The following is a 20,483-nucleotide window of genomic DNA, read 5'->3' on the forward strand; positions in this document are numbered from 1 at the left end:
TTGCATAAATTTAAATTGCACATGGTAGATTATAAACTATTTTGAATCAGTTTGGAAGATTTTATATCCAATGACATGAAATTTTAGAAGACAATTGAAATTATTATCCAATAATGGTGGATTTTAGAAAAAATACTCTCAATTCCATGATCCTTAAGATTTAGCTTCATTACACAACACAGATTATGAAACTTTTTTCTTCTATTGCATCAAAATTTTCACAAGTGTAATACAATAAGACAGAACCTTAACATTACATTCAAAAAAAAAAAAAAAAAAAGACAGAACCGATTTGTTTAGCAAAGTCTACTAATCGAAACTGATACGACGCATCTTACAGACAAGGTTAGCTGTAGGGAAATCGAGTTCACTACCAGCTTCTGATTTCATCACATCTTTGAGCTGATCTCTTGGTGTAGCCAAACAGGTCTGAAAAGTGGCAAGAACCGGTGGAATCGGCATGGATAACGCCGAAAGCACATTGCTCAAGTACTCTATATCTACAGAGAGTTGCTGTGCTCCTCGGTCTGAAATGTATTGGATTCCTCTCAACTGGTCCATGTACAGAGCGGTTGCGCCTTCTGCTACCTGTTTTTCAATTCAGTGGTTACGATCCTAATTATCAAGATTCGAAGTTGATTCAAGCTCAGTTAGACTTACCTTAAACATCCACTCAGTTGCAAAGAATTGGGCATCCTCGTTGTTTGAATCGCCATTGGTTGATATTCCTTCAGCTAGAGGCTCAAGCTGCTGAGGCAAAGTAAGAAGATATTCTCCTACACTTGTAACATAAGACTGAGGGTATGAGCTGAAGTTTGGTAGAGGAAATGCAGTTTGTTCCTCGACCGAAGACCAGATTGGTAGGCGAGATACTTCCCCGAGGCGTTGCCTGACTTTTGATATGAGGACATCATAGACAAGTTCGTTGACTGTGTCGGCAAATGCAGCAACCCTCTGAGACGCCAAAGGCAGGGCATGGAACCGTGGATCTTTAGACTGCAACATATCAAGGGAAAAAGGAAACGATACACATGAAATAATGTATAGTTAATTCAGATGTAAATCAAGACTACAGTTTTTCAGTACCTGCTCCAACAGGTTTAACAGTTTGTGAGCCTTCTCCGGAACATCAACTAACCGAATAGCTGCCACATCCAGGGAAGCTCGTCCAGCCATAGACAAATCTCCAGCAGTTTGTTCACTTTTCAAATGTGATAGGTTTTGATCCAAATTTGTGCCAAATAACGCAATAGACAAGCTGGAGTTTAGTCTAGCTAGAGTGGCTCTCAAAGAGGCTTCAAAGACAGAAGACCTGCCTGTGAGACAATCAGCTACAGTAAGAATTTGTAGTGCTCCCTGGACAATGGACCATTCCTCATTTGAAGTCAAATCCATCTTGCGAGAGCTCTCCCTTTTCTCTGCACTTGCCTCCTTCTTTGAGCCAACTCCATCACCTGTACCATCCACTCCACACACAACTCTTAAAGATTTGAGTGTTTCTTGAAGCATTGAGATATATTGCAACATTATGTCATCTAATGCAAGTATCAGCTCGTCTGCCTCTGAGCCGCCAGTGAAGCCGATACACCTTTCAACCGCAGCTTCAAGAAGAACAACAACTTGGGGAATAGACTCTTCCATCCTACGTACTGTTTCACTGAGTTCGATTCCTTGAGCCCCAACACCGCGAGTAACAGCCCCTCTAAGATCCACCACTGCAATCTCAGAGGATAAAATTGCACGTTCCATCTTCCCATACCTAAAGGATGATCAACTCTTATGTCACAAACAGCCTTGAAGAACCATATACCCAAAAAAGTTTTTAAATGAAATCACAGACATAAGGGATAGAGAAGTACACAGCTTACTTTTGCTTAAATGATTCAAAGGGTGAGTACACTGCCTTCAGCGTATCTATTAAAACCCTAAGTTCAGATTCGGCAAACAGGTGCTGAATATTTCTTGCAAAGGAACCAGTTACGTTGTGCAGTTCAATCAGAGCCTCAAGATGTTTGGTCTGAATATTAATACCCTTGGGCAAGTCTCCAGATAATAGATCCATCACACCTGGTTAAGGAAAAACATCAGAATTGTTAGTATTCTCCTAATTACACAAAATAAAAATATAAGACGAATGAAAATACTAGTCAAATGTCTGAAAAAAAAAAAATTCAGTCACTAAATAAATAAATTAATGTTACGAATAAGTTTCTAAATTTAATATGAAAGTTCAGATTTCCTGCAACTCTCTCTTGAATATTGACAGATTCATGAGATTTGTCACTATGCACAAAAAATTACAAACTTAACAAGAACAGCTAAAAACCTAAGGTGTAAAGGTAGAAGAAACTGATACTCGTCGCTCTATCTATAAAGATAAACGATGGTAAAGTAGAACCACCTAATAATTAACGAAATCCCAATCCAGCAGGGTAAAAGGACTAGACTAAGAAGGAAACCTAATAATCAAACTGTACTAACATCATATCTAACCTTTGGCGAGTGCTTTTGTTTCAGGAACAGCATCTCCTGTTGCAAGGTTAACACGAGAAACAAAACTAGCCCCCAGTACACCCATGGTCTCAACCAACAGCTTTGGGACGAGAGTCATGTAGTCATCAGGAAAGGCAACCATACACCTGAACAATCAGGAAAGCAAAAACGTACTACAGTGATTAACACTTAAGCTGCAATCACATGTTTGGGTATAAAGGTCTGACATACTGTCACTAAAAGGGCCTGGTAAATATATACAGTTACTGTAAAAGAAGTGACCATTTACCATTTCCACTCCTGCTCAAGATAGAGTAGCAACTCGTCGTAAAAGCTTGGCAGCCAACTGGCAAATGATGTCTGAGATGATGTCAATTGAAACTCATCGCCGCTCGACAACATTTGACTTTCACTTCTCTCATTGGCAGGCTTGTTTACCCTTTGTTTTGTGTCATAATCCTCCCAGAGTTGTTTAATTGGCTTTAGACGGACTTTTGAATATTGCAACTCTAGAGACTTGAATCTCCCAATCCGGAGTAGAATTCCTCGCAAATCTTGGGCGACATCAACCTGCCAAACGTGGTGAAAGGATTTTTAGCACAACAGTAGCAACAGACCACAACATAAATTGGTTAGGTTTTCCAGATAAATGGATTCAAACCTTGTGATATGTTAATGCATCAGTAAGACGTGGCTGAACCATTGCCTCCAGTCTATCTTCCAAGACCTCTAGTTGCTTTCTAACATTAGCAAATTCTGCAACCTGTTGATCAAAATTCGAGTTCAAGTGGCAGAAGACAAAAGACTTAAAAATCCACTCAGTACTGAAGCAAAAATTAAACTACCTCCCCAACGGCAGACAGGCAATTTCTCATGCTGGAAAGAGTTTCTGCAGCACGAGGAAGATCACCACTAGCAAAAACATCCTCAACCGTCGAGCTTAACTGAGTTAACCCAGCAGCATCCTGTCCATATACAAGAAAGAAGAGTATCAATGGCAGTTATCCCTAAGTGTCCTCACGATGATTCAAAAGGTTACTATGCATACTGACCTGTAGTGTTTTGTAGGCAGCCTCCATTCTCTGTTTGACATTGTCCACTCTAGCAAGGGCAGCTATGCACTCTGCTGAAGAACCCTCTGCCTGCAAATCCCAATTTCGATAAGAAACACTGATTACAAAACTCTGCTGAGATAGAAATACAAAAGCACAGAACACCTAAAATCTATTAGAATGCCCAACTCAAATGCACATAATTCTGACTTAATTAGATTATGTGCAGGGACTAATGATCTAATTCAATGACACTGCCCATGCTTAATGCATATAATTTTGTGATCTAATTTGAGCCTAACAAAAGCCCAGATTCAATCTTCAAGACGAATATAAACAATCAGCAAAAATGTGTACCTTCTTGAGCTTCTGGAGGATCCCAGCAACAGAACCACGCAGAGACACCGCATCATCCCGCAAACGCAACACGTCGCGTGTGGCGCGAGGAACACGGAGGAGAGCGCCTCCGCTCTGCTCTTCAAGAGAAGCTCCGATCTCCTCGGAGGCAATCTGAAGCTTCATTTCCAGATCCACAAGATGTTTCTCGAGCGAGTCCTGCGGGTGACGCGCTTGGCACGACGAGTTAACCCAACGCTTCGCATCGAACTTCTCATCAGAGAATGGACCTAGATCCAGCATCATCTTGATCGGAGATGATCACCCGAATTACCTTCAGGCTCAGACTCTCTTCAACTTCGATGATCAATGTTGAAGACAAGATCCACTGAACTTGAAACTGAACCAAATCGATCTAAACCGACTTTCGATTTCGGTTCTCAGTCGGTACAACAAATCTTCAACCCACACAAAACCGAACTTTAATAAACCGAATATAAATTCACAAATCTGGGCTCAAACGTGATGGGCCGTCAGAGAAAATGGAATAAAAAATATATAATTTACTTGGAGACCACGCACTTCTAGAACCATCCTTGAGCAAACTCTACACTCTCCAGTCTCTAAAAAAACATACATCGAGCTTATAAATATCTAATTACTAGCTAGATTACTCTACTAAGCTTCTTCTAATCTGCAAAAATGGCGTCATCGTCTCTAGCTCTCAGGAGATTTCTCTCTTCAAGCGTCGTCCCACGCTCTTTGAGAGCCGTTCGTTCAGCGGCTGCTTCTTCTTCTCGCCTCTTCAATACTAACGCCGTCAGAAACTATGAAGACGGCGACGAAGGGAACCACCGCTCAAACCGACAAGTTTCTCGCCGCGGCGGCGATTTCTTATCAGGTAAATCTTCTTCTCCGTCCAAATTATATTTTCCCGATCTGATACATGTTTGCGGATAAATTGAAGGTCTCTCGCGGAGATCTGTAGAATCTGAACATTTTGGCACATTTTTTTTATCACACAGACATGTTCGATCCGTTTAGTCCGACGAGAAGCTTGAGCCAGATGCTCAATTTCATGGACCAGGTAAGCGAACTCCCATTGATGTCAGCCACGCGTGGAATGGGAGCTTCAGGAGTCAGACGTGGCTGGGACGTGAAAGAGAAAGAAGACGCGTTGCATCTAAGGATCGATATGCCAGGACTAAGCAGAGAAGATGTGAAACTGGCTTTGGAACAGAACACATTGGTGATCAAAGGAGAAGGTAAAACAGAGGAGGGGGAAGGAGGAAGTGATGATGGACGACGGAGGTTTACGAGTAGGATTGGGTTGCCGGAGAAAGTATACAAGACTGATGAGATTAAAGCGGAGATGAAGAATGGTGTCTTGAAAGTTATGATTCCTAAGATTAAAGAGGATGATCGTAACAATGTTCGTCACATTAACGTCGACTAGAGTTTTTTTTTTTTCTGTGTGTGTGTTTTTGATGAATGAGTTTGTAATTTGTTCGTTCTCTCTTCCTTGTTGAATCAAAGGGATATGGCATTTAATTAAGCTGCTAAATCGAGTTAAACACTTCACTAATTGTGGAATCTTCGTAAACTTGTCAAACAAAAGAATCGGTTAAAAGTTATTTTCATTCTTAAAATTAAACTGTAATTATTAATTTAAACCCTTTGGTCCTGCTTATTTTATTCGTAAACTGTAATTATTAATTTTGATTATCTTATTAAAAAAAAAAAAAAAAAGACATTTTTGCTGTTTTTTTACTTTTCCTTCTCCGTTGAGAAAGAGAGAGAGACGACGCAATTGCCGGTTCTGAAGAGAGTTTTCCCCATTCTCCGATTCAGGTTTGATCGAAATCTCTCTCTCTCTCTCTGCAAACTCCATCAATTGTCTTCCTGTTTGATACTATCGGCTTCGATTTGTTCGTTGAATCGTTCATCGTCCCAGCTCATCTCTCTCCGTTTTGTTAATTAATTCCCCAGTTTCTTTCGATTTTAGTATTTTTAATGTTTATGTTTCTCAATTGCTCGATCTTGTGAACTTGGCGATCATGTTTGTGAATTTTACTTGCTGCGATTTGACCTTCTCGGAGTTTTTAAACTCAATTAAATTTGAATCTTTTTTAAAACTCAATTGTCCAACTTACATAAGTTTTTGCTTTGCTTAGCTTATGTGAAATCATGTTGATGCAGGGGACGTCATGCGATTTTGATTAAATGAGATTCTGGGGGTTAAGTTTGAGTGAGAAGGCTGTGATAGTTTCTAATGGGGTTAAGATATCTGCCGATTTCCGTGGCAATGACAGCTTTGAGCTTTGTGGGTTTACAAGTCTGGAGTGAGTTGTCTCTGGATAGACATAAAGCTGATGGTTTAATCTCCAAGAACGTTTCTTTAGGAGATTCTGAGGATGCCCTTGACCTGCTTCTGGGTTCTCACACTACAATTGCCTTGCTGACAAGTTTTGTGCTCAATGTGTACATTCTTCTTGTTCTTTCTCTCAAGGTAAGAGTGGTCTTTTTTACTTCCGAGGTTTTGTTTTAAGTTAATTTCGTTGGTTCTCTTTCTTAAAACTCTAATAGTGGATGTTTTTTACCTTTGTCGTACATAGATAGATATCTCAAGTGCTTTCTTTGAATGTATGTGTGTCTTTTCTCGGAATGGAATGCAACATACAGCTCTTAGTATGGTTATTAGAAACAGCATGAAAAATTAGTTTGCACCTGCGAGTTGTATTGTAAGAAGCAAGTAATTCTGACGCTAAGGAGTTAAAAGTCTTGTTATTCACTATTTAAATGGCTTCTGTGAAACGAAATATAAAGTTTGTGAGGATCTAATAGCTTTATGAATTCACTGCAGACTCTGTTTTTTGGGGATCTATATGCCATTGAAACTAAAAAGCTGGTGGAAAGACTTGCCAATTACATCATTTACAAGGTAGTTGTTTATGCTTTGATGAAAGACAGTATATTGCTACCGAAACCAATCCATATTTTATTTCACTTATATAATGATATTCCATTGCCTCCTTTACTGAATGTCTGAATTGTTGCAAAAAAGGATTTAGACGAAATTCTACTTAAAATAACAAGCAGTAATGGTACAAGAACAATTATTTCTACCACTTTATTCGATTGGCGTATCTTTTCTGTTTGTTGTAATTTGCAGATGTTTGACTTTGTTATGTTAATAACTAGTTATTCCTGGGTTTAGGGCACTTTCCTGCCGTTGGTGGTTCCACCCACAATATTTCAGGGGGTCCTATGGACAATCTGGTTAACTGTTCTGTGTACTCTTAAGGTATGGCATACAGATTGCACAAAAAAATGGCTTCTTAATCTATGATCAGAAAACGCTGCATTTGGTTTTCTAGACACCTGATGAGTAGTGAAATGTTGTGTAGATGTTTCAAGCTTTGGCTAGAGATCGGCTTGAAAGATTGAATGCATCTCCTTCTTCTACTCCTTGGACATACTTTCGTGTGTATTCAGCGCTGTTCATGGTTCTCTCTGCTGTTTTGTGCTGGTATTTCCTAAACTTTGTGGTACCATGAGAAATTATCTGTCGCGGCTTTAATATCTGTTTTATTTATTCCTTCCAAAATATGAATGCAAAGTTTTCCTCCTAGTTTCTTTCTCTAAATTAAATATATTTTTCAAAATCATAAAAGTAGGTATTGTTGTATTTTAAAGGCAACAAAACAGATGACCTAAGTATCTGAATGGTGCACGACTGTAATGATGCACATAAGTTTTGGTGAAAGCAGTTTAATCTTCTGCTCATAAGATGAAGCAGAAGCTTTAGTTGTTCTGAGGGTGCATATGCCAGGCACCATTATATTGAGCGGAGAAGATTTATGTATAGATTTCTCACGTTTATTAGACTGCAATTCAATTAGCAGAATAGGGATATCTTTGATTCATACGCTAGTGATTGAAGACTGAACTTGTTGTTCTTCTCTTGATTATTTTTGTCCAATCTTGCAGGATAAAGCTTTCCCTTACGATATACAATACAATTGGTTCATCTCTGTATTTATTGTTACTTTTTGAGCCATGCAGTGTAGCTTTTGAGACCTTGCAGGTACTTGAGTAAGATTAGCTGTATTCATTGTTTCTGTTGAGCTTCTTTGTATATAAAGGTTTGATCAATCGCATACTGGATCCTTTTTCAGGCATTGTTGACTCACGGGTTTCAACTGCTTGATATGTGGATCAACCACTTAGCAGTCAAGAATTCAGATTGCCAAAGATCAAAGTTTCTTGATTCTATGACAGCAGGTTTGTCTTTTTTTTTTTTGCGTATGATTATAATTATGTATTCTGTTAAACTTCATGCATTCTCTTGGATATTTTTGGCGTATTTGATGTTTACGTTACTGAATTTAACTCTTTCCCTTTGGATAGGCTCATTATTGGAATGGAAAGGCCTCCTTAATCGGAACCTTGGTTTTTTCCTAGACATGGCTACCTTAGTAATGGCCCTCGGTCATTATTTTCACATTTGGTGGCTCCATGGAATGGCCTTTCATCTGGTGGATGCAGTTTTGTTTCTCAACATACGTGTAAGTCTCTTAACCGACTTTCTTCGTAAAAGTGGCACTCTACTGGTTGCTTAATATGCACAGATATAAATATTGAGTTCTTTGTGTATTTTCCCGTCTGATTTTGGCAGGCCTTGCTAAGTGCAATTTTGAAACGCATAAAAGGATACATTAAACTGCGAGTAGCTTTAGGTGCTCTTCATGCAGCTCTTCCTGATGCAACTTCAGAAGAGCTGCGGGCATATGATGACGAATGTGCTATATGTCGGGTATGCTTCTGCTTGATAGTTATTAGCGTCTTTGCATTTTTCAGTAGCTAACCAGTCTTTGATCATTACGAATGATAGGAACCAATGGGTAAGGCAAAAAGACTTCATTGCAACCATCTTTTTCATCTTGGATGCCTGCGATCATGGTATGCCAGCTCTTTTATGCTGTCACCTTTGTTCTTTTGCGATTGTGTGAGAACTGTTAATCACAGTGATATTTTGCCGCACGCAGGTTGGATCAAGGTTTAAATGAGGTTTACTCTTGTCCTACATGTCGTAAGCCGCTTTTTGTTGGTAGAACTGAAAGTGAGGCGAATTCTAGCAGAGGAGAAGTCTTAGGAGATGAACAGTTAGCCCGTCAAATTGAGAGACAAAACAGTTCTGTGCATGCACTAACCACTGGGATGTTTCCAACCGAGACGCCCAATTCCACTGAAAGTGATCCTTGGAGGTTGGGTTCATTGTTTCATCATAATGTTTTCTTCTTAAGTTCATTAAAGTAACAATGTGTTCATAACAACATCATCCACTTCCTTTGATATTGTCTTGCTAAAATATTCTGAATTGTCTAATTATACTTGGTTCTTTTGATAGCAAGTAACTATTGATTTTGAGAGGACCAAGCTTATACCCCCTTGGGTTTTCTTCTTAAAGATTGGCTCACTTTAACAGGATTAAAAGTTCATACCTTTGTCTGATTCATATAGGAATTCAGGACTGGACTCAAGCTGGCTACAAACATGGTCAGATCAGGGTGTTGATGCTGCGGGTCCCTCTGGTGGCTCCAGATCTGTTGGACTGGGGCAGGTTCAGATGATGATGAGACATCTTGCATCTGTTGGGGAAGGTTATGCTCTGAATGCACTCGATGACGCTTCTTGGGGTCTCTGGCCAATGAATCCTTCGCGAGTATCGATTTCGTCTTCATATGTTCCTCCTGCTGGTGGTGGAAGAACAGGTGGTCTGCATCTGAGAACTGCATCTCGTGCAGATAATAACATGGCAAGTATACTAGCTATGGTCGGGACAGTAAGGGAAATCCTGCCACATGTGCCTGATGAAATAATTTTCCAGGTATTATATTAAAACTGCAATCAGTATTTACTTTGACGAGCATGCACCATTTTTGGCTGTATTGGTAGGTCATTTAGTTAGTTTTCTGCATCAAATGATAACATTTGCGTATATGTATTTGTGAATCATAATTTTCATCGAGAAACTTATGGCTCGATTTTCCTGAACCTAAAGGCCATTTGTTGTTCACTTGTTTGCACAAGTGATTGTTGCCAAGTGACTAATACTACGACATGTCAAATTGTGTTAGATGTAACATTATTGTGACTTGATATGAAAACCTACTGCGATTCAATATTGCAGGACCTGCAAAGAACAAATTCTGCTGCTGTCACAGTGAACAATCTTCTCCAGATATCATGATGGTTTGCCTAAAAGCAATGAGCACTTCCATTTCGAGCTCAGGTTTACCCAGCTTTGGATAAACGGATCGGGCAACATCCATGTCTTTAAGTTTCACTCACCATCTCACATTTAGAAGCGTTGTTCTGCTGTAAATAGGAGGCATGCTGGCAACAGACTCTGCAAGAGAAAGAGGCTCTAGAGTAGCTTTTGTTCATTTGCTATTGTGTGATAAATAAAGCTCTGATATTTGCAGAGCCCTGGCGTGAATTATTTTGTTGGAGGTTTCGTTTTCTGGAGTTAGTAACCAGTCTGTGTGAATGCATTTCTGGACTGATGCTACCTCCAGTTGTATAATAGCATGTAATATTACAATAAAAAATAGAAGCAAACCACAGAATGTATTGTTATTGATCCAATAGATTTTCTGTGGTATCAGCAATTGCTCAACTGTTTCCTTAAAGCTGGGTCCTCCTGTCTACACTAGACCGGTTTCTTGAGCTTGAATGTGCAGGTTTCATGGCTTCTTGGAACAGAGGAAAGACATTCTAATCCCTCAGGGAACATTCTTGGTCCAGATGTTGGGTTCTTGGTTCTTGAAGCTCTTTTACTTTGAACTAACATGTGTTATTTGTTTTAGAAACAGGCAGGATTTGGGCAATTCAAGAGGACTTTTTGAAGACAAGATGTCTCGGAGATTGCGTCAAAGCTCAAAAAGTGGTGTTAACAGTCATCGTCAACCTCCAAACCATTCTCGAGGCAGACAAAAGCATTAAGGTAAATTATAATAATGCCTTCAAAAAGTGCTTTAAGTTTTTCGCATATTATATAATAATGATACAATTCGGAACTAGCTTGCATTTTCTTAATAGAATATTTACCGTGGTGGTCGGTAAGTTTTGGGGATTGGTCTCAAATAAGATGTTGTGGAGACAAGAAGTAGTAAATCGCTCGTTTTTCACCGAGGTTTATATGTCTTTTTCCTTTTGTTGTTTCTTTTTTGACTCATCTTCGGCTTCTCCTATGAGCTTTTCCAGCACATTCATCTGGATTGATAAGAAAAAACACTTATTTATTCCTGTTTTTTGTGTGTTCTTTTTCTTACTTTCAAATACTTATGTGTGAACTGGCTCTTATTATATAGTGTCTACTACCTAGTAAGTGCTTTTACGTTCTATAACCCTTATTGTCGTTAACCCTTGAGAACTATTTCTGTTGTGTGACCAATGAGTTCAATTCATGCTGCTTCAATCCTTCTTTTGTTTCTGCTCTTGCATCTTTCCGATTCTCGTCACCTCGACAATGTTCACATCACTGCCAAGGTTCACAGCTTTTCATGTTCTCCGTATTACCTGAATCTGTCTCTCACCTTCTCAAAACTAACGGCTTCTTTTTGTTTTCCTGTGTTTTAGGATCAAAATGTTGTCTCTGGTTTGACACCTAAAGAACCGGTAAAGGTTTCTAGGTTTGTGCCGCGTGCAGTGAAGCACCGCCATCATCGGCCGCCACTCTTCTTCGCAGATTATCCGAAGCCGTCCACGCGGCCTCCGCGTCATAACTGAAACCTCTCTCTCTCTTGTAGTTTTTTTCATCTTTAGGAGTGTTTTTGTATGTGAGAGAGTAAATAGGTCCTTTAACAATTTTCTTAATACGTTTCCAAGATGTTGGAACTCTTTTTTGAAGTATAGGTTCATGTTTCCCTGACAAATTCTATCTATTTTGAGTAAGTTTTCCCAAAAGAGTCTATTATCTGCTGAAACAATCACAAAATTTGACTATTTGGGGCCTTTTACAGGTTTAAAGCCCAATTTTGGCTCAGTTACAGTTTTGTTTCCTGTTTTCAGATTATATTTTCACTTCACAACGTGAATGATCTAATATCATGTCCTGTCACTTTCCGTTAGGAACGAAATAAAATAACTAAACTCACAGTGATATGATGAAAGTATAAATACATTCGAGAAAATAGCATTTTAATAATACAAGTAAACTGTATAAAAAACTTTGATAGATAATAAATTGGATGTTTATTACATTAAAATAACACACATTATGTAAAATTTTAAATAAAACGTCGTAAAATCAGTTCAAAAACCACTTTTGTTAACTTAGTCAAAATATGTAGCACTCAAAGATTAAGAATAATTAAGGAGACCTTACATTGCCTGCACAAGAATGTGAGGATAGAAATGCGAATTGAATACTTACATGATTATGTGGCATTTTGTATATGATTGTTTTTTTTTTTTTGCGTGGACCAAAGTCTCTTTCAAGTATTATACATTTCGATGTTCAAGTTAATTAACTTTTTGGTTATTTTATAGGTTATAATCATGTTAAGTATTAATAGTTCTACACCATAGAAAAAACGATTATTAACAAAATAACAATTGTGAAAATTAACTTGTAAAAAGATTATGAAACTAAACAAATACAAGAAGAAAAAAAGAGAGTAGTTGAGTTGAGGCATGAGAGGGGGATGGTCAAAGGGAGAAGAGAGCAGAAACAGCGGCGTCAAACGAGAGAAGATTCTGACTGCTACAAATTTCAATTTCCAAAAGATCTTCTTCCCAATTTACTATAATAAACCATTAAACAAATACTAATTGTGTAGCATAATAATGTCGTCATTACTAAACAAAAATTAAGAGATGGAAGTAGGAAGCAAATGAGTTGAGAATCCCCAACTGTGAAAGTGGTCCTACGACCTTCCCTCAATTGGTAAATCAATCGAAAGAAACCCTTACACAACCTCGAAAAGCCAAATCTCTTTTTTTTTTTTTTTTTTTTTTTACAGTCTATCGTTTTCCACTTCCAAATTGGTTCCTCTAATTTGTCGTCTTCTTGTCAGAATCTTTGACCGTCTTCTTCTTTGTAATTTGTAAATATATAATATTACACTGAGCCCTCTCTACGTCAGTTGACCCGACTTTTCTCTTATTTCATTTTGTGTTGTTCTTTTTGTTCATACACATATCATCATCATCAAATTTGGTCAAGTAATTAAGACTAGTAAGTAAGTAATTAACACGTTAACAACCATACTTTTTACTGGTTCAACTGATTATTCTTTACACTCATCAAATAATATGTCTTTTAGGGGGTGTTATTGGTTGTATAAGTTAAATTCAACTCCATTAGATTTTAAAAATCATAAGACTTTTAAAATATGGGTTCATTTAAACTGAATTATAATTCATTTTAACAAATCCGTGGAAGTGTATTTCTACAATGACAAATGATATCCTTTGTTTTGAACAATAGAATTGAATTCTATAACAAATGATTTTCACAATTTCAATGAAATTCTACCAAACTTTTTATTATCACATTTTTTTTCTCATTTTCTGTTTTGAAGTTCTAGCATATTTTTTTAAGGTGAAAATTAATTAGTATAAAAACAAAGTGACGAAAATGAATCACACAGCAACCATATTCATTTTGGGTGGAAAATGAGGAACGTAGTGTGTATTTTTGTTGTAACGGACACACTACTACGTAAAAGAAAATGAGGAAGAGAGAAAAATGTTGGGTGGATGAGTTATATGTATTACGTTGAGTGATAGGGTGAAACTTTTGTTTATTTGATTGTGAAATCTCACGTAGAAGGTTGGTTTTTGGATTGACATAATTTACATATGAAATCAGTTTCATGTTCATTTTAAATCCTTTCAAATGATATCATTTGTGAAAATCCACCAAACTTGAATAACATAAGACTTTGATTAATAATTATAAGTATGAGAACCAATAACACTTGATTTAAAACTCTTTTGATAAAGACAATGTAAATATGAGAACCAATAACACTTGATTTTAAACTCTTTTAATGAAGATTCTATAATTATAAGAACCAATAACACTTGATTTAAGTAAAGGATTTAAAATCATTTATTAAATAACACTAGATTTGGTTTAGAGTTAGACTCTATTAAAATCCAGTATCCAATAACACCCACTTAATGTTTATTTGTGACCACACATCATTCAAGTATTTGATTTCGACAGACTGAGATTGTTTTGTTTTATCTACGAGTGAGTGTGATTTATAAGTGTTACAAATATATTTTTCATATTGAATTTTTCCTGATAGTGTAATTAGTAAGTCATGAATTATTCTTAAAGTTCATTTTTTGTTTCAAACAATTACATTACTTACTTCTATAGCATTTCTAACAAGCCTTTCATCTATTAATGAAGTTAATTATATTAGTGCACAACGTAATCCAACATATTTGATGATCTTCCACAATTAAGTATTCAAAACGCTAATCAAGCAATAGAGATGCGATAGTCACGATAAGTAAAAAATTTAACGTTTTTAAAATAATCCTACTAATTGCTTTAGTGTCTTGATCAATTCGAATTGTTAATTTTGCTTCTATACCATTTTTTCTTTTTTACCACAGAACCAAAAGTAAAGTTTAAAATCTTGATTAAAACCCTAAACAACTTCATTATCAATTATTATATTCTGTCATTCTTAGTTAAAAAAATAAAAAAATGACCTTCACTTATCCCCCATGGAGCTCAATGATCGTATGGCCACAAAATCTCCGCCACGTAAGCGAAATCGTATGGTCAGAATTACATATCGCTGAACGATCCACGTGGATCCCATGTCGCTCCACGAGAAGAAAATGACTTTTATTACTATTTATATAAATAGTATAATAATAATAATAATAATACTAAAAGAAAATAAAAATAAAAAACCGTCACCGACCTAATCCTTCAACCAGCTGTGAGCGAGAGCGACCGCACCATCTCACGGTGGCGGGACCAAACCAACCAACCCCCCACATTTCCGACTTATCCACGTCAGATCTGACTCCGACTTATCACACTCGCCCATATGCCACGTGTCTAACGTCCTAGTTCTAGATCCCACTTATGCATCGACGGTTTTTTTGGAACTAAACCTAATTATTATTAGTAAACCCATGCTTAAATTAATTAATTAAGCACGTTAATTTTAATCTTCTTTAGTTAACTTAATTAATTACAAACCAACCACCACACAGCGTGCGAAGACACTCTTTAATTTTTTTTAATATAATAAAAATCACGGCGTAACTATACTCGCTAAAACGTATTACGTAACTCCCACGCGCGGGTTTCATTGGTTCCGTCTAATACACGTACACGTCACCTGTTTTTTTAGAAAATTTTCTGGCGAGTCAACAACAACCGTCGGGAGAGAAAGAAATATTAAAAAATTGAACTTTATAATTTCTTTGGTCTATTTCGTTCGGCTTTTTTTTTTTTAAGGCCTTCCCAAAATCAAATATTTTTATAGTATTTTTTTTCGCTAATATCAGAAATTTTTTTGGACTTTTTATATATTTTGGGGATAGTTTCTCTGCGATTTTCTCGGGCACTAATTCACAGTTTGTTCTTTTTGGCAAATCATCTTCTTCCCATTTGTTTTCTGTGTCCTTATTTGGTTGCCGAGAAACCGCTAGAGAAAGAGAAGAAGAAGAAGATTTTTTTTTAAAAAGTATTTGTCTTTGAAAAATCTTCCTTCGTTTCCGGTTTCAGTTTTCGAAACTTGTATCTGCATTTCTCTCAGGTAATATTTATTAACTCAAAGTTTCGTCTTTTATCACGTTTTGTTGTATAAAGTAGCCATTTTTACAAATCTCTTCCTCTGTTCTTTCGTTATGAGCTGGAAGTTTTCAGTTTTTTTTTTTTGGCAAAAGGGTTTATAGCTTTTATTGGGGATTAAATGGCTGAACCAGTTTTTTTAGGATTTTTGTTTTCTGGGTTTTAGGAATTTGGTACTTTGTTTCTTTTTGTGTTTGGATTTTATGAGAGTGACAATGATTTGTCAAGCTTTAAGAGCAACACATTTGAAAAATTGGTGGTGGGTCTAATATGTTTTAGTTTGTCTATTCTGCAAGTGTGTTTTACTTAAAAACTTTTGGTTTATAAAACTTATGTTTCCTTCGATAACATACAAAATATTCTGATGTGCCTTACTTTGTGTATTAGTGGGCGTTAGCGTATTCAATTTTTACTTCTTTTCAAAAAATCTGTATGTAGTTTTACAACAGGTAGTTCAATGCTTCTGCTGCACAACCACATGTTTTAAGAAATCTATCATTATTTGTATCTGATGATTGAAATTTTGGGGATTTAGATATTTTGGCTGTAGATTGTTGGTTGGTCAAAATTGTGAAAGATGAGAGAGTTTTTGTATCAGTCAGAAACTCTATTTGGAGAAATAATCCCAAAACTTTGTTCCCTTGAATTGATTGATAGAGGTTTCCATAATGCGATCTCTCTGGCAATATACTCTTGTATATTACAAAGTAAAGTCATTTCATGAATAATGTGTTTTCTTGATTACCCTTTCGTACAACTGTCAGCAAAATAAAGACAAAGAAATGTTACAAACATTTTGTTTGTTTCTCATTGGATAATAGCTTCAGGTCAATGTGTATCTTTGGTATCCAATGTTTTCTTGTTATAGCTTCAGAGAACTATAGTGATCACACTTATTTCTTTGCTTTTGTCTTAACTGGTTCTGTTTCTTGCTTGTCATCTACATTTCAGGGTCCACTCCAAGTTTCTCTGAGGAAGAGGATTCTTTGAAAATACGAGTATAGAAGTGAAGTTGTAGAGCTTCTTCTGTCCAAGAGTCCTCTGAGAAACTTCGACAGTTTGCTAGTAACATCTGGTGTTGTTATGGACATAAAATCTGGTCACTCATCTCCTGTAATGACTGATTCTCCACCGATAAGCAATGCAAGGTTAACCATTCGTCAGAACAGACTCCCTTACTCTTCAGCAGCCGCGCTGTCACCGAACAGTAACCTTCTGCTAACCGTTCCTAGAAAGAAAACTGGAGTCCTTGATGATGTTAAGTCTAATGGTTGGCTTGATGCAATGAAATCTTCTTCTCCTCCTCCGTCTCTAGTTAACAAAGACAACTTTAGCAGTGATGCCACAGATATGACTTATCGCGAGTGGATGGTTTGTCCTTTACTGTCCTCTTCTTTTTTTTCCTGAACATTGAGTCGTTATTTTGATCTTGCTAATCTTCTTTTTGTCTTGTAATCATGTTTTAGCAGCTCAAGTATCCATCAGCTCTTACTTCTTTTGAGAAAATCATGAGTTTTGCAAAGGGTAAAAGAATAGCACTGTTTCTTGATTATGACGGGACACTTTCGCCTATAGTTGAGGAACCTGATTGTGCTTACATGTCAAGTGCTGTAAGTGTTTAGCTTCTCCCTATTCAACTCAATTGCTAAAACAGATATAAATTGTACTTCATCTTCCTAATTAATGATATGGTTTACGCCGTTTTACATGTTAAGATGCGTAGTGCAGTGCAAAACGTTGCCAAGTACTTTCCAACTGCGATCATTAGTGGAAGAAGCCGTGATAAGGTTAATGTTTACTTGTTACATTTTCATCATCAAGAACAGTTTCTTGTATGGTCGAGTGCTATAATGATCCATTTTGCTTCAGGTGTATGAGTTTGTTAATTTGAGTGAACTTTATTATGCCGGAAGCCACGGGATGGACATCATGAGTCCCGCAGGAGAATCTTTGAACCATGAACATAGCCGTACTGTATCAGTCAACGAAAAGGTTTATTTTCTTGCCTTCTGTTTGTTTTCTGCAATATCTGTATGCTACATCAGAGTCTTGATATGTGATTTTGGCAATTTCAGGGGAAAGATGTAAATCTATTTCAGCCTGCTAGCGAGTTTCTACCGATGATCGATAAAGTATTTAGAAGACATCTTTTAATGTATAAATATAGCTTTCGTAATAGCATTTTTGATTGTTGAATGAAATTGTCTTTTCAGGTGCTTTGTTCTCTTATAGAGAGTACAAACGATATCAAAGGGGTCAAAGTAGAAGACAACAAGTTCTGCATCTCTGTCCATTACCGCAATGTAGAAGAACAGGTTTGAATTTCCCTCTATTCAACAACCAGTTTGGTTCCTTTAAACCAATTCACTTCTCCTTAAAAAGTTTCTATTTGTTACAGAATTGGGGATTGGTTGCACAGTGTGTTGATGATGTCATCAGAACATATCCAAAACTACGGCTAACACACGGTCGGAAGGTAAAACATCTCATTTCTGTTATAAATTTCAAGAAAAACAAGTTCAAAGTTGTCTCAATGTTGATTATTGTTTCTTTGTTGGTTTGTGTTGCTGCCAAAAAGGTTTTAGAGATCCGACCAGTGATTGACTGGAACAAAGGGAAAGCTGTGACATTTCTACTCGAATCTCTTGGTTGGTAGTTAAAATAAAAATCTATCTCCTCTGCTTCTGTTCTGTTATAAAATCTTGGTTTGGATCATTGACTCTGAAACATAATTTTCAGGCCTAAGTAACTGTGAGGATGTTCTTCCAATATATGTTGGGGATGATCGAACAGACGAAGATGCATTCAAGGTACTACGAGATGGACCGAATCACGGTTATGGTATATTAGTCTCTGCTGTGCCCAAAGACAGTAATGCCTTTTACTCACTTCGTGACCCGTCTGAGGTAAACTAATAAATCACTCTACTGAATACTTAAGCTACGGCTTCCCGATGTCATGAGTTTGATCTGTTTGTGATTTATCTACCAGGTGATGGAGTTTCTGAAATCATTGGTGACATGGAAGAGATCAATGGGTTAAGTAGTAGAAGAAGAAGAAGATGTAGAAGAAAGTGTTAACGTTAATATATATATATGATTTACAAATATGGAAGAAGTTAGAGGATTATTATTGTTACTTTCGGCTTTATACAAATACCGTTGAGATTTTTATCTTAACGGTATCGGAGGAGAGATCATATGAAGGCTTTTCCAAACATGCCGGAGATCTTTTTTTTCCGATCAATTTCTTTATCTTCTATAACTGTAAATCCTTCTTTTTATCTTTGATCTTCATGTCCGAATTAATTCAAAATCACTTTGTCTCATCTTGGTTTCATGTTTTTTTTAGGACAAAAGTGCCACATAACGTTCACATTCTTCTCAATCAAAAATTTTGTGCTCACGGAACGTTACAAGTTCAATGTTTTCTACAAGTGATTCGTTGCTTTTCAAATAATGTTAAATCTCATTTGTCTTGTTTCTTACCTTTACCACTTTCTTGCCTATTGTATCTGTTAGTGTTTTTTTTTTATCCTCCTTATCTATTTGTTTGCTTTATGTATGAGTTGGCTAGTGATCCCAATTTCATAAAAACCCATAGGACATATTGCTCTAGTTCACTTAAAGTCTCACATACCAAGTGGTCTAGCTACTACAAATGTATGATATTCAAGACCTAGAACCAAAAAATAAACGACTACCTTCTTATGTTTGGAGAAGATTGATAACGTAAAAGAAAAAAGATATTACAGTTTAGGACAAATTAAAAGTGCACTATATATACTTAGCTACTAATATGATCGCTAAGGATTACATCGTTTTGGGGAGCCTGGTATATGTGATTCTGGTCTATTGGGTGGCCCTCTTCCACCTGCACGAGATGAACAACTTCTATCTACCTCAGCCTTTATCTCTTTTATCATCTTTTGATCCCAAACCCCTTCTCCTATTTCTTCCCAAAAACAAGAAATCAACAATTTTAATATATATATATACAAATGTAGTTGTAGTAGAACCAATCCAAATTTAACAAAAACTGTAAAATAAAACCAGTACTAAAAAAGTTTCACTCCTTTTTTTTTTGTGTGGGCATATGCTAGCATGCATATTTTAAAATCAAACTGCTAAAAAGAGTTAATTCATTTTTTTTTTAATATTCTGTTATTTGAGGCTATGTTTTGCTACATTTGGAATTGAAATCAAAAATATACCAAAACTACTAATGGGTTTCCATTCAATTTTTCTATTTTGTAAATCCAAAAATTGAATTACAACAAATCTTAAAACCAACTGAGCATATAAAAACACTTACTGGGGTTTGGAGATTCGTATGGTAGTAGTACTCGAGCCTCTGCTGTGTTTGGTAAACCAAAGAGCAGCAGGAAACTCAAAGCTAGTAAGCAAACAACCTTATACATATTTTGAAGTATATATTTTGGGGTATACTTATTTTTAAAGTATGATAGGTTGTAAAATGTGAATGCTTGAATGAATATATATATAGAGAGAGAAACGAACCCATAACTGCGATGTGAATTTCAGTGTCGTTTCCTTAGATTAGAAATATAATAAGTTCACGCGGATTAGCTATGGACCTCTTGTTTTTGCTTTGTTGAAAATTTGTATTTGACTCTTCTTGAAATGTTATAAGTCTTTCTTTAAGTTGGTCCAACATAATTTTTAATTATTTAAGGTCCTTCTGAGAGAGTACAACGTATTTGACAACTTACTTCCCCAACCGCCACGACTAGTGGACGAAGC

The 20,483-nt window shown here is 36.6% G+C and overlaps 6 protein-coding genes across 9 annotated transcripts; 4 read left to right on the forward strand and 2 right to left on the reverse strand.

Moving 5' to 3' along the window:
* Positions 1-183: 183 nt before the first annotated feature.
* LOC17876921 (conserved oligomeric Golgi complex subunit 7) lies at positions 184-4,262 on the reverse strand. Its single transcript, XM_006279945.2, has 10 exons — positions 3,903-4,262; positions 3,546-3,635; positions 3,339-3,458; positions 3,155-3,256; positions 2,783-3,063; positions 2,494-2,639; positions 1,869-2,067; positions 1,087-1,759; positions 661-996; positions 184-588 (listed from the first exon to the last, which is right to left on the reverse strand). The coding sequence occupies exons 1-10, from the start codon at positions 4,185-4,187 to the stop codon at positions 310-312; spliced, it is 2,511 nt and encodes an 836-aa protein (XP_006280007.1). The 5' UTR covers positions 4,188-4,262; the 3' UTR covers positions 184-309.
* Positions 4,263-4,565: 303 nt separating this feature from the next.
* Positions 4,566-5,466, forward strand: LOC17876129 (23.5 kDa heat shock protein, mitochondrial). Its single transcript, XM_006281042.2, has 2 exons — positions 4,566-4,782; positions 4,907-5,466. Exons 1-2 carry the CDS (start codon positions 4,584-4,586, stop codon positions 5,335-5,337), a joined length of 630 nt encoding a protein of 209 aa, XP_006281104.1. The 5' UTR covers positions 4,566-4,583; the 3' UTR covers positions 5,338-5,466.
* Positions 5,467-5,635: 169 nt separating this feature from the next.
* On the forward strand, positions 5,636-10,551 carry LOC17875880 (E3 ubiquitin protein ligase RIN3). The gene is made up of 13 exons (XM_006280168.2): positions 5,636-5,732; positions 6,081-6,390; positions 6,745-6,822; positions 7,099-7,185; positions 7,289-7,410; positions 7,872-7,968; positions 8,060-8,165; positions 8,292-8,449; positions 8,560-8,697; positions 8,776-8,843; positions 8,930-9,148; positions 9,405-9,771; positions 10,075-10,551. The coding sequence occupies exons 2-13, from the start codon at positions 6,154-6,156 to the stop codon at positions 10,132-10,134; spliced, it is 1,737 nt and encodes a 578-aa protein (XP_006280230.1). The 5' UTR covers positions 5,636-5,732; positions 6,081-6,153; the 3' UTR covers positions 10,135-10,551.
* Positions 10,552-10,670: 119 nt separating this feature from the next.
* LOC17874702 (root meristem growth factor 5) lies at positions 10,671-11,852 on the forward strand. The gene is made up of 2 exons (XM_006281338.2): positions 10,671-11,435; positions 11,526-11,852. The coding sequence occupies exons 1-2, from the start codon at positions 11,340-11,342 to the stop codon at positions 11,673-11,675; spliced, it is 246 nt and encodes an 81-aa protein (XP_006281400.1). The 5' UTR covers positions 10,671-11,339; the 3' UTR covers positions 11,676-11,852.
* A 3,548-nt stretch (positions 11,853-15,400) lies between these two features.
* LOC17875264 (trehalose-phosphate phosphatase A) lies at positions 15,401-19,057 on the forward strand. 4 transcript variants are annotated; one of them, XM_006280566.2, is made up of 11 exons: positions 15,401-15,685; positions 16,672-17,091; positions 17,187-17,330; positions 17,436-17,507; positions 17,590-17,712; positions 17,796-17,852; positions 17,934-18,035; positions 18,119-18,196; positions 18,299-18,368; positions 18,460-18,626; positions 18,712-19,057. In XM_006280566.2, exons 2-11 carry the CDS (start codon positions 16,804-16,806, stop codon positions 18,760-18,762), a joined length of 1,152 nt encoding a protein of 383 aa, XP_006280628.1. In that variant the 5' UTR covers positions 15,401-15,685; positions 16,672-16,803; the 3' UTR covers positions 18,763-19,057. The 4 variants fall into 4 exon arrangements, with proteins under 4 accessions (XP_006280628.1, XP_023644413.1, XP_023644424.1 ...); XM_023788645.1 differs by lacking the exon at positions 15,401-15,685 and adding an exon at positions 15,753-16,547; XM_023788656.1 differs by lacking the exon at positions 15,401-15,685 and adding an exon at positions 15,753-16,547 and having other exon boundaries at positions 17,190-17,330.
* A 229-nt stretch (positions 19,058-19,286) lies between these two features.
* LOC111828646 lies at positions 19,287-20,172 on the reverse strand. Its single transcript, XM_023777114.1, has 2 exons — positions 20,035-20,172; positions 19,287-19,668 (listed from the first exon to the last, which is right to left on the reverse strand). Exons 1-2 carry the CDS (start codon positions 20,138-20,140, stop codon positions 19,526-19,528), a joined length of 249 nt encoding a protein of 82 aa, XP_023632882.1. The 5' UTR covers positions 20,141-20,172; the 3' UTR covers positions 19,287-19,525.
* Between the last annotated feature and the right edge of the window lie 311 nt (positions 20,173-20,483).

This window comes from Capsella rubella, unplaced genomic scaffold (genome assembly GCF_000375325.1).
Source record: "Capsella rubella cultivar Monte Gargano unplaced genomic scaffold, Caprub1_0 scaffold_8, whole genome shotgun sequence".
NCBI lineage: Eukaryota > Viridiplantae > Streptophyta > Magnoliopsida > Brassicales > Brassicaceae > Capsella > Capsella rubella.